Source organism: Delphinapterus leucas, chromosome 19 (genome assembly GCF_059928025.1).
Source record: "Delphinapterus leucas isolate spDelLeu-1000000601 "Yukka" chromosome 19, BTC_Dleu_Yukka2, whole genome shotgun sequence".
Lineage (NCBI taxonomy): Eukaryota > Metazoa > Chordata > Mammalia > Artiodactyla > Monodontidae > Delphinapterus > Delphinapterus leucas.
The window spans coordinates 7,783,844-7,796,336 of NC_143147.1; the positions used below are offsets into that span (position 1 = coordinate 7,783,844).

At 61.2% G+C, this 12,493-nt stretch overlaps 1 protein-coding gene across 2 annotated transcripts in view; it reads left to right on the plus strand.

Moving 5' to 3' along the window:
* Nucleotides 1-11,836, plus strand: part of SLC5A10 (solute carrier family 5 member 10) — a 55,309-nt gene extending 43,473 nt beyond the window's left edge. For both annotated transcript variants that reach the window (XM_022560797.3, XM_022560795.2), the window contains 6 exons: nucleotides 4,675-4,782; nucleotides 6,921-7,071; nucleotides 10,642-10,810; nucleotides 10,934-11,149; nucleotides 11,339-11,396; nucleotides 11,513-11,836. In XM_022560797.3, coding sequence (XP_022416505.2) covers nucleotides 4,675-4,782; nucleotides 6,921-7,071; nucleotides 10,642-10,810; nucleotides 10,934-11,149; nucleotides 11,339-11,396; nucleotides 11,513-11,619 — 809 coding nt within the window. In that variant the 3' untranslated portion in view covers nucleotides 11,620-11,836. The remainder of the gene's footprint in view (nucleotides 1-4,674; nucleotides 4,783-6,920; nucleotides 7,072-10,641; nucleotides 10,811-10,933; nucleotides 11,150-11,338; nucleotides 11,397-11,512) is intronic.
* Nucleotides 11,837-12,493: the final 657 nt, after the last annotated feature.

Sequence of the window (12,493 nt, forward strand, 5' to 3'; positions counted from 1 at the left end):
GCATCGTATATTCTTGGCTCCTTTGTCGTAAATCACTTGACCATATATGCGAGGGGTTTATTTCTGTTCTGTTCCATTGATCTGTGTGTCTGTTTTTGTGCCAATACCGCACTATTTTGATTACTATAGCTTTGTGATTTGGTTTGAAATCGGGGAGTGTGATGCCTCCAGCTTTGTTTTTCTTTCTTAAGGTCCCAGATCTTTTATGGCTACTCAGGATCTTTTATGGCTCCATACAAATATTTTAGGATGGTTTTTGCTACCTCTGTGAAAAATATCATTGGGTTGTTTTTTTTTGTTTTTTTGTTTTTTTTTGCGGTACGCGGGCCTCTCACTGCTGTGGCCTCTCCCATTGAGGAGCATAGGCTCCGGACGCGCAGGCTCAGCGGCCATGGCTCACGGGCCCAGCCACTCCGTGGCATGCGGGATCCTCCCGGACCGGGGCACGAACCCGTTGTCCCCTGCATCGGCAGGCGGACTCTCAACCACTGCGCCACCAGGGAAGCCCTCATTGGTATTTTGATAGCGATTGCACTGAATCTGTAGATCACTTTGGACGTTTTAACAATATTAATTCTGCTAATCCATGAGCATGGAATATTTTTTTGTGTCTTCTTCAATTTCTTTCAGCGTCTTACAGTTTTCAGTGTACAAGCCTTTCACCTCCTTGGGTTAAATTTTTTCCTAGGTATTTTGTTCTTTTTTATGCTACTGTAAATGGGATTGTTTTCTTAATTCCTTTTTCTGATAGTTCATTGTTAGTGTATAGAAACACAGCTGGTTTTATGTATGGATCTTGTTTCCTGCGACTTTACTGAATTTGTTTCTGCAGCTTTTCTTTTCATCCTTCCCACAGGTGTTTTATGCAGAGCAAAAGCTTTAGTTGTTGTTGTTTTTTTAAATAAGTATTTATCTATTTATATTTTGGCTGTGCTGGGTCTTAGTTGCGGCACACGGGATCTTTTAGTTGAAGCATGCGGACTTCTCAGTTGCAGCATGTGAACTCTTAGTTGCGGCATGCATGGGGGATCTAGGTCCCCGACCAGGGATCGAACCCGGGCCCCCTGCATTGGGGGTGTGGAGTCTTACCCACTGGACCACCAGGGAAGTCCCAAAGCTTTAGTTTTGATGAGTTCTATTTTATCAAGTTCTCATTTAAGGGATTACACTTTTGACGTTAAGTCTAAAAACTCTTCACCTTGCCCTAGGTTCCGAAGATATCCTCCTACTTTTTTCCTAGAAGTCTGATAGTTCTACATTTAAATCTGTGATCTATTTTGAGTTAATTTTTTTGTGTAAGGTATGAAATTTAGATTGAAGTTGATTTGTTGGCCTATGGATGTCCCCAGAAGGGTTTTACAGAGAAAGAAATAGCCCCAGAGAATAAATACCCAGGATCACATAGTAAGGGATTGGGAGAACTGGACTCAGAGCCAGGTCTGTGTGCTCCCTCCTGTGATATCAGCATCTGAACTGGCTCCCAGGGATAAGCCAGGCTTGCTTGGGAGTGGGGAGCACCTTGATTACCCCTCGGGGTGGTGTGTCCAATGACCAGCTTGGAAGAGGGTCATTTAGTCAGTCAACAAACACAGGCAGAACCTGCCACCCATTGGCTTGTGCCGTGCGCTGTTGGAGTCCGGGCTTCTCCATGGGCCTCATGGTCACAGTCTATCGAGAGGCAGGAAGGACACAAGTCACAGAGTTATTGGTGCCGTGGAGGGTGTTTCCTCAAAGCCTGTAGAGCCCAGACATCCACAACGAGCTGGGAGGAATCAGTATGAGCTCCCTGGGTTTGAGAAGGGTGTTCCAGGGAGAGGGTACAGAGGCCCAGAGTTTAGGGTGAAATTTTGGCAGTGGTCCAGGTGGCCAAGTGGGCAGAGGCTGTAGTGCACAGTTAGAGTCCCCTGATCCCTCCTGCAGGGGATGGAGGCCACAGGAGGCTGTGAGCAGGGAGGATAGTGGGCAGAGTCACGGTTTTAGGGGAGGTGGGTTAGAGGGGGGAGGTGGTGCAGCTCCCCTGGTCCCCAAGCCCAGTGGCTGGACTTGGCATTGGCCGCAGGGAGGGAGGACGTGGGGGGCAAGGAGAGAGGCAGCCCTCAGGCTTCTGGCGTGGGCCCCGGCTGGGTAGGGGTGCTGATGTCAAGGTGGAGCCCAGCGGGGAGCTCCCAGGCCCGTGGAATCCGGTACTCAGGCAAGGCCAGGCCCCTTGCCCAGTCCCCTGGTCCCCCTGGCCTGGGGCTGCTGCCTCCTGAGTTGGCACAAATGGGAGACTTTGTTTAGGTGGCAGCACCTCTGCTGCTGTCACAAAGGAGAGGTGGTTCTTGCTTGCTGCTTAGGCTGGCAAGCCCGAGGCGCCCAGAGGCCAGGCCCCGTCCTGGCAGCCTGGAATGGGCTGCAACCCAGGCAGAATCTCCTGACTTGGCCTTTCTGAGCCATCATGTGGCCGTGACGCATCACCCGTCCCTCCCAGGAGGGCTGAGTCCTCCCGGTGCCAGAGCCAGCCAGTCCAAGCCCAGAACCTGTCACGAGGGACCTGTCACCTGCCCCCACCTGAACCCCAGTGGCCCCAGAGTCCCACCGTGGGACCCCAGGCTCTGTCCCAGGTCTGACTATGTGTCCTAGGAAAGCTATGCCCTTTCTGCTCCTGAGTTCTCTCATATGCATAGCTGTGGGTGGGAGGTGGTAGGGTAGGGCGGCTGGATCAAACAGTGCCTGAACTCCTCCATAGCTCTTTGTGGGGTCCTTTCTCCCTTTCCTCCTCTCCTTCTGTGCCTTTCCCCTTGTTCCCAACCATTCACTTGTTTACGCATTCATTCATTTACAACTGTTCACAGAGCATCTCCTTTGGGCCCAGCCCTGGACAGGGAGACACCTGGGAGAGGAGATGATTCGAAGCCAGTGTCCACCTTGCGGAGCTCCCAGTCTGGTGGAGGGCGTAAAATATGCAAACAAACTATTGTGATTCAACCCTGGGCTTTAGGAGCCCTTGGGAGGAAGCTACTCTGCCTTAGCGGGTGGGGACGAGCTGTGGAAGGCTTCGGAGAGCAAGCCCTTCGCAGCAGGCCATGAAGAGGGAGGTGAGCGAGGGTAGGGACAGAGCAGCAGGAGGAGACTGCATCTGCAAAGGCACAGAGGCGTCAGCATGCTGGGCGTGTGTGAAAAACTGCAAGCAGGTCGGGGTGGCCAATGCGCGGTGCTGGGATGACCGGACCTGGGACCAGTTGTCCAGGGCCTTGAATGTCATGGCGGGGAGGGGGTTCCTGAGAAGTAAGTGATGTGAGCCAAGCGGTGACTTTGGAAGGATGGAGAGGATGGAAGGGAGGCCGTGAGGAGCTGGTGCCCACCTTGTGGCAGGAGGGAGGACAGTGGGACACACTGAGCCGGAGGTGCCAGGGGTGGGGGCCTGGCGGGGCCGATGCCCTGGAAGCCTGGCACTCGGGGACGTGGGTCATGGGGGAGGGGATGATGCCGCTCCAGCCCCTCTGGCCCCGGGGAGGGGGCCTGAGACCCTCGACGGTGGGTTGGGCATCTAAGGAGCGGCGTTAACCCAGGAGTGCCCGGTCCGCGCAGGGGCTCCAAGTCACGGAAACATCAATGCCCACGCGTGGAAACGTTACCCCCCAAACAGGCCCCTGTGCCCGCGCGGCTGAGCGGTGGCTGCTGTTCCTGAGCTTTCCCCACAATCGCATCCCCACATCTCTGTGTCTCTGTGTTTGCTTGCTCTGTGCATTCCTCTGCGGGCCCTGCTGAGAATCCAGGGGGCAGGGGCCAAAGGTGTTTAAAGAGTGTTTCCCAGAGGAACAACAGCACGTGGGTCGACCCTATCTGTTACCTCCGCCGGCTCTCGGGAGCCAGGCCCCCCTCCGTCAGGCCCTGAACAGGGTCAGGCTCCAGCGGCTGGTGGGGAGTCTGGGATTTCAGATTCAGGCCAGGTCTGGGCCATCCACTCAATCCTTGTTCACTCAGAGGGCGAGCAGTGGGCGCTGCCCCCGCCACGGGGGAGGGTCTGCAGCAGAACCACCTCCCGTGCCGACAGCCCCAGTTGTCCAGGGGAGGTGAAGTGCTGAAAACGAGCGAAGAGGGGGGAGGGGGTCATGGGGGAGGGGGGTTATTTCAGATGGAGGCGATGACTTCTGAGCCGCCCCTGGGAGGGCCTGGGAGAGCAGCACCCAGCACAAAGGCTCGGGTGGGAGGAGGCTGGGGTGCGGGGAGAGGGGCAGGGAAGGAGACCGGCCCGAGGAGCTGGGAGTCTGGAGGGTCTTGTGCGGAGCTCTGGGCTCCCTTCTTGTTTGAGGGGTCAGCCCGGGTGGGGGGCCTCCACCTGCCCCTCTGGGGAGGAGGGCTGAGGGCAGGAGGTGGGGGGAAGGAGACCGGACGCCTCACCTGGGCGGGGCTGCCCTGCAGGGGAGCCGGCCTGGTGTGGGCCAGGGAGCTGGGGTCACGGGATGGGCAGCAGGCCGGAGGAGAGGGTGTCAAGGGCCAGAGTAGTCTCTGAGGCCGGCCCCCGCCTCGTCACCCAGGCTGGGAAACTGAGGCCCAGGGCCCAGCAGCCGCTGGTGGCAGATGGTGACAGAGCGGGTGCGGCCAGGCTCCTGTCCTCAGCCCGGGGCTTGCCCACCCCAGGGAGGGCGGGCGAGGGGCGGGCGGGGGACACTAGGCATCCCTCTCGCGCAGATGACGTGGGCTGTGTGGTGCCCTCTGAGTGCCTGCGGGCCTGCGGGGCCGAGATCGGCTGCTCCAACATCGCCTACCCCAAGCTGGTCATGGAGCTGATGCCCACAGGTGAGGCTCCAGCTGGGTCCGGGGAGGAGCCCTGGGGGCGGTGGAGCCCACTCTGGATCCAGCGTGACTCTGTGTGACATCCAGGTGGGATGAGCATAGCGTGAGGAAAGTGGTAATAATAGGAGACACACAGGGCACCCACCGTGCGCCAGGTGCCACACCTGGGGCGTCACATGCGGCTAACTCGCGTCCTCTTCTCAGGAACCCTGGGCGCTGTGACCTTCATTCCCACTTTAATTTTTTTTTTTTGTCACACTGCACGGCATGTGGCGTCTTAGCTCCCCGGCCAAGGATCAGACCCGTGTGTGCCTCCTGCAGTGGAAGCGTGGAGTTTTAACCACTGGACCACCGGGGAAGTCCCTCATCATCCCCACTTTAGAGATGGGGACACTGAGACCCAGGGTGCCCTGGCCAAGGTCACGTGGCAAGTGAGCTGCAGAGCTGGGTTCTGAACTCAGGCGGTCTGCGCCCAAGGCTCATTCGCTTAGCCGGTGCTGGCCCGTCCCTCCAGAAAGGCTGCCACTGTCTCCTCTTTCAGGCCTGCTGGGTGTTAGGCCCTTTCACAAACTGCTTCTTTTTTTTTTTTTTTTTTTGCGGTACGCGGGCCCCTCAACTGTTGTGGCCTCTCCCGTTGCGGAGCACAGGCTCCAACACGCAGGCTCAGCGGCCATGGCTCACGGGCCCAGCCGCTCCGCGGCACGTGGGATCTTCCCGGACCGGGGCACGAACCCGTGTCCCCTGCATCGGCAGGCGGACTCTCAACCACTGCGCCACCAGGGAAGCCCACAAACTGCTTCTTATGTAAGGTTATGAGGCAGAGTTCTTAGCTGCGTTTTACAGATGGGGAAACTGAGGCACAGAGAGAGGAAAGTGACTTGTCCCGGGCCACCCCTCAGCATGGTTGCTGGGATTAAACGCAGCCGCACAGGGAAACTGACCGGCACGGGGCTTGGCTGCACTGTGGCTTCCCACCCCGGGGCCTCGTCTGCCCCTTCTGTTCTGGGGGCTCGCTGACACCCAGCCGTGTGAGCCATAACCCCTCTCCAGGCGTTGAGCTCCCTGTGTGAGAAATAGGAGGAGAATAAGCCCCAAGTTAATCCACCTCCCTGAGCAAGGGAAGGAGGTTGGAGAAATGTCTGCAGGAAAACCATGATTTAACTCACTTTCCTCTGGGCCCCACCTCAGTTAGCCTAAGTGAACAGAGAGGGCCATGGGATGCCTGGAAGTCACACAGCAGGTCAGACGCAGAACCAGGGCCAGGCAAGCAATGGCACCTGCAAGTCTGAGCCCTCAGGGAAGGTGGCTTATCCTGGGGTGGCGGAAAGGGGTGTGGAGGACAGACAGGGAATCTGCAGAGGTGGAGGAGGTGCTTAGACACTTGAAGAAAAAGCACAGGAAGCCTTGGAGACAGACTCGAACTGAAGCCCAGAGAGGGGAGGCGACCAGCCTGAAGCCACACATCACTGAGTCCTCTGCACACCCAGCCCCTCTCAAGCCCATGACCCCCGGCAGGCTTTGCACAGCAGGGCCTCGCCCACCTCGGTGGGGGCCCCTTATTCGTTTTCAGCCCATGACCGAGGCGGCTTTTGTCTCCTCTTTGGGCAACCACATCTCCTCTCTCACAGAGCCAACAAGACAGTGTGGCCACGCACAGGAAGTAGCAGGAAACCCCAGGCCCTGGGCCCCTGGGCCCTGCCCAGGGCAGGGCCTCCAGGCTGAGGGTCCCGTCCAGGCTGTCCTCACTCCCCCGCCCCACCCCTAAGTTCTGCCGCTGGCCTGCTGTGCATCCCCGGGCAACTCTCTTCCCCTCTCTGAGTTTCCACCTCCTCACCGTCCAATGAAGTCTGGGTGTGAAAGTGCTCTGTCAACTGGAAGCTCTGTAGAAGCAAGAGGCTGAGAAAAGATCCCCGTTGCCAGCAGCCCGCAGGCTCAGGCAGCAGACGCGGGAGCCCCGCCGTTGTCCCCAGCCTCCCATGTCAGGGTCTCTCTCCCACCACCTCCAACCCCCCCACCTCCTCCCTCCTGGGCCTCTACTTGCAGGGACCTGGAGGGGCGTCAGACGGCGGGGCCTGGGCAGGAGGGCTCCCAGGGGCGGGGGCGCGGCCCGGGCAGGGTCACAGAGGCCCCTGTCCCCCCAGGCCTGCGGGGGCTGATGATCGCTGTGATGATGGCCGCTCTCATGTCCTCGCTGACCTCCATCTTCAACAGCAGTAGCACGCTCTTCACCATGGACATCTGGAAGTGGCTGCGGCCCCGTGCCAGGGAGCGGGAGCTGCTGCTGGTGGGACGGTATGGGGGAGGGGCTGAGAGGAGGGCTTCCCCAGCCACACCACCAGCCCATGAGGCCCCAGCAGAGTTGGGCTTTGAGGGATGAGTAGGAGTTTGCCAGTTGGAGAAAGGATGACACCAGGAAGGAGAGGAGAGAAGAGACCAGAACATTCTACCCCTCCCACCTTCCACATCGCTCTCCTGGCCACCCCTTCACGGCCACAGCCCCCATCTTGGAGGCATCTCTTACCCCAAGCGGAATCTCTGAGGGAATCTGCCAGGGAGAGCCCCCTTCCCTAACCACGCAGAGATCTGCCTTCCCCAGGTCTGAGCCCCTAGCCCCCATGACGGTTCCCAGCTGCCCCAGAGAGGGCCACAGCCAGCACTCAGGTGTAGCCACACCCACACCATAGCTGTCCCTCTGGCCCCTGTGCCCCTGGCCCCACTGAGCTTCTGCCTACTTCTTCCGAGCCCTACTTGTCCCCTCCTTATTACCTTGATGACTCACCTGATCTTTCTAGACTCTGCTCAAGTGCCCCTCCTCCAGGCAGCCCTCCCTGATACCTGAGACCAAGGAATGAGCCCCCTCCCCTCAAAGCCTCCCACAGGAACTATAGCCTCGCTCCCATAGCACATGTAGGCCTTGTCGGTCCCACTGGTGTCCCGATGCCCCTCCACATGGGGGGAGGGGTGTTGTGCCTGGCACAGCCCTCCATCCCCAAGCTTGGCCGAGTATCCGGGAGTCCTTTAGGGGTGAAACTCAGTGATGGATGAAGACGAGTCGATGCCCTCTCAGGAGTCCCACCCTGCCTGTCTCCCTCCAAGCCATGCAGTCCCCACTGTGCCGGTCAAGGGGGACCCGGCCCTCTGGTGCTGGGCTTGGCAGCAGTGCCCCCTCCAGCCGGGAGCCTGTGGCGCCCATCCTCAGGGTGGGGTCTCCTGGAGCTCCAGGCAGTCAGCCCGTGATGCAAAGCAGCCGGCCTCTGTCGGGACACGCCGGCTGGCAGGTGTGAGCTCAGGTGCAGCTCAGACCTCGTCCAGAACAGGGAGCCTCTCCCTCGGCTCCCCGGCGGCTTCTGTGTCAGCACCTGGACCACCCCTCCCAGCCCCTGTTGGACCAGCTCCTCCCTGAGCCCCTCCAGCCCCGGCTTCCCGGGAACTGGGGCCCAGACGTCCTCCTGCCGCCCAGGGCGTGCCTCGGCCCCCTGGCCTGGACACTGGTAGCCTCAGTCCCCCCTTGGCGGCTCCACGTCCCCTGCCTGCTACTTCCCAGCTTCCCGCTCCCACCTGAAGCCAGAGTCCTGAGCCGGTCTTCCCTCTATGCCAGCTCAGCCCTCCACAGGGCACCCTTGACCCTCCTTCTCACCCATCCACCCAGGTAAGCCCGCCCCGGGCCCTGCCAGCCTGCCTGTGGGCACCCGGCTGTGTGATGTGGGCCGGGCTGCTCACCTTCTCTGGGCCCCAGTTATCTCAGCTGCCAGGTCGGTGGGGTGGAAAGGGCCCAGTGCTGGGTGTGCGGCCAGGGCTTAGCCCTACCACGCCTCCGTCTTGAAGCACCAGGACAGCCCCCAGCGCCTCCAGCCTGCTCCCTGCCCAACAGCGCTGTTCAAGCTGTGTTTCCAGCTGTGTGGGCTCTGGATCCTTGGAGCCTCAGTCCAAGGAGAGATGGGACTCCCAGAGCGCAGGGCAGCAGAGGGCACCCTGAGCCTGGGATGAGGCCATCACGGGGATGCTGGGGAACCCCCACCCAGGTCTCCTCAGGTTGGAGGGGCCAGAGGAGCTATCATAAGCCTGGGGCCGTGACCGCCTCATGCCTGGGGCCCCGATCTTTGCCAGCCCCCAGCCCCACTCCCCGGTCCTCCCCTGCAGCCCCTTCTGTCCACCCTTCTCTGTTATTCAGTCCACTACTGCTGGCCCTCCCTGGGACCCTGCATCAAACTGGGCAACATAGGGGACCCAGAGAGGTCTCAGAGCCCCCCCAGCCCTTGAGGGGCTCCCCTGCAACCATGGCTGCAGCCCAGGGGCAGTGGAGGGGGCCAGTCATCCTGACGGCAGAGTGGGGGGGGGCAGGGTGTCAGGAAGACTTCCTGGAGGAGGAGGGTCTTGAGCTGGGCCTCGGTGGACAAGGGGGTTTTGCTGGGGGAGGAGTTGAGAAGGGCATTCCAGGCAGAAGGAACAGCCTCTGGGTTTGGGGTCCCTCTGACAGCCTGGTGGCGGCTGAGTCATCAGACCAAACCCAAGAGGGCAGTAAGAGGGCCAGGGCCCCACTCTAGGCCGGGCTGGAGAAGACCAGCCCCACAAGAGATGCTGAGTCTGGTGTTGGACGCGAGGCCTGTTGGAGGAGGGCAGGGTGGAGCCTGCCTGTGCCTCTGAAGCGGGCAGCGCTGGCTGCCTGCCAGGCGGAGGGTTAATTAGCCCTAATCAAGGGGGTGCCTCCTTCCTCCACCCTCTCCTGGCGTGGAAGGAAAGGGAAGGACAGGAGGCAGGCGGGCCCGCCCCAGCTGCACACATGGCCTCTGTCATTCCTATTGTGCTGTCCGGGGTTCCAGGGGGTCTCACGCATCACCCACCTCTGAGGGTAAGGGGCGTCCAGCTGACCCAGGACACAGCCGAGGGGCTCTCAGCCAGGGAGAGGCATACGGACACCTCGCCCCAGCTCTGTCCCCTTAGCCAGGTTCCACACCCCTTCAAAGCTGCATGGTCTCCTCCTCCTGGAAGCCTTCCTGGATGGATGCTTCCTCTGGGCTCCTTCAGCACAGCCCTGAGCACAGGATAACAGGCTCATCTGTTTTCTTTGCTCCACTTTGGGTGCCGGGCAGGAACCAGGCCTGCTCGGCACCAAGTCTGGGTCCCTAAGCCACGCCCTGCTCTCCGGTGGGCTCCTCATGAATGCCTCGTGGAGGAACGAGTGAAGGGTGTCCCTGCTGCGGGGGCGGGGGGTGGGAGGCACGCCCAGCGGGAGGCAGGCAGGAGCGGAGAGGAGGATTCCACGCAGGGTGGGCCAGGGAAGGGGCTTCGCAGCTGAGACTGCTGGGCTCCAAACCTTGCACTCCGGCTGGAGGTCGCCAAGGGCTGTAGGGGTGGGGGGTGGGGGGTGCCTTCAAAGGCCCACCAGGGTTAGAGGAACGCTGGGAGGTCAGTCTGGCCTGAATGTGAGGGCAGGGGGTCATTCATGCAGTCAAGGATGTGTATTGAGCACCCACTGTGTGCCGGGAGATGCAGCAGTGAACTAGCAGGATGAGGCTGCTGCCGCCGCGAGTGGGAGATGGACAGCAAGCACAGAGAGGTTGGGACGGTGCCTTGAAGGTGGGCAGGAGAACCGGGGGGCCACGGGGGCCACTGTGAGACCCCAGGTATGACCGTGAGAACACAGGCTGAGTCAGGGGCGGTTCCTGCCAGCGGCAGGGAGCCATGGAAGGGTCTGGAGAGGACAAGATCGGCCACGTCCCTGGAGGAGTGGACAGGGGCCAGGGAGGAGGCTGGAGCTGGAGCAGCAGGGGACAGATGGAGAGCAAGCCTTAGGGACCAGTGGGAGGCGAGGCAGGGCTGAGGAGAGGTCTCGAGGGACGGCCTGCCTGCTGCCGCCCGCAGGCTGGTCACTGTGGTGCTCATCGGCGTGAGTGTGGCCTGGATCCCGGTCCTGCAGGGCTCCAACAGTGGGCAGCTCTTCATCTACATGCAGTCGGTGACCAGCTCCCTGGCCCCCCCGGTGACCGCGGTCTTCGTCTTGGGCATCTTCTGGCGGCGGGCCAACGAGCAGGTGGGGTTGGGGAGAGCTGGGGTGGGGCTGGGCGCACATCTCCCCCTGCCGCCTGTGTGCCTGGGTCGGGGGGAAGCCTGGCCTTCCTCCCGAGGCCCCAGCTGCCCTGCCTCCTCCCCCCAGGGGGCCTTCTGGGGCCTGATGGCGGGGCTGGCGGTGGGCGCCACCAGGCTGGTGCTGGAGTTCCTGCACCCGGCCCCACCCTGCGGCCACCCCGAGGACCGGCCTGCCATCCTCCACAGCATCCACTACCTGCACTTCGCCGTGGCTCTCTTCGTGCTCAGCGGGGCCGTGGTGGTGGCTGGGAGCCTGCTGACGCCAGCCCCCCAGGGCATCCAGGTGAGCCTGTCCTGACCCCTGACCCTCTCCGACTCAGGAATTTTCTAGCTCTTGACCCGTAACCCCATCTGGCCCTGGTTCCTGGCCCTTTTTGAACTTGGCTGCCCTCTCACCATCACTGACCCCTGATCCCATCTGGGCCCACCCCCGTCCCGCCACCCTCACCCTCACCCTCACCCTTCCCTGCAGATCGAGAACCTTACCTGGTGGACCCTGGCTCAGGACCTGCCCTCGGGAGCCAAAACAGGTGTGTGTGTGACCCTAAGGCGCTCCCTCTCACTCCCACCCACGGCGGGTCTGGAGGCAAGGGCCCCGGGTGGGAGCCTGTGGCCCTCATCTGTCCCCACCTCCCGCCCCCTCCAGGTGACCCCCGAGCATCCCAGAAACATGCTTTCTGGGCCCGCGTCTGTGGCTTCAACGCCATCCTCCTCGTGTGTGTCAACGTCTTCTTCTACGCCTACTTCGCCTGACACCGTCCCCGGATGCCCCCCTTCCCCACCAAGGATACGGAGGCCCAGAGGAGCGTGGCGCCCCTCGTGGCCACAGGGCAGGTCAGTGCCCAGGGGCTGGCTGAGCCCGCAAAGCAGAAGCTCTGAAAAATTAGGGAAGAAATGGGAAAAAAGAATGTGTGATGCTTCAAAAACAGTAGTCGTAATTGGAAAGAAAATGAGATTTCTGATGAGCATCCTTCTACTCTTCTACTGTTTTTATTTTGAGTTCACGGACCCAGGTCGTGAGCAGCGAATCTGCCAGAGCTCAGGGCTCCAGGGTCTCGGGCCAGCGCTGGGCAGAGGGAGCCCCTCTCCACCCCCTCCCTTGGCTCCGGCCCCATCCCACCTGCTGCCCTCTCCCTGCTCACCGCCCCTCCACCACCGGCCTGGCATTCAAAGCCCTTTCCGAGCCCCCTCGGTCTGCCTGTGCCCCGAGGGCCCCAGGCTCCCCTGCTTGGGACCGCGCTGATGGCCCCTTCCCCGTGGACACCCTGCCTTTCCTCAAGCTGGGGCTCCACCGAGGCTGCCCGCCCCGTTCTGGGTGCCGCTGGCCCTCAGAGCCCAGCTCTGTCCGCAACTCCCCACCTGGGCTGTAGTCCCCCACGCTTCCTGAGGCCCTGGTCTGGGTAGAACCTGGGCCTGCACAAGTAAGAGCAGGCGCAGCTATGTCTCCCAGGTGGCCACGTCCAGGGCTGGCCCCTCAGAGCTTGTCCGTCCCGCGGGGCCAGCGGAGGAGCATCAGCCTCCATTTCCTTCACCCTTGTCCACCCTCCCTCAGGGCCTCCAGCCTCCCCCGAAGTGTCTGTGGTGGGCAGGGGCGTTGGATCCCAGGTGGAGCCCAAAGTCTCCGAGT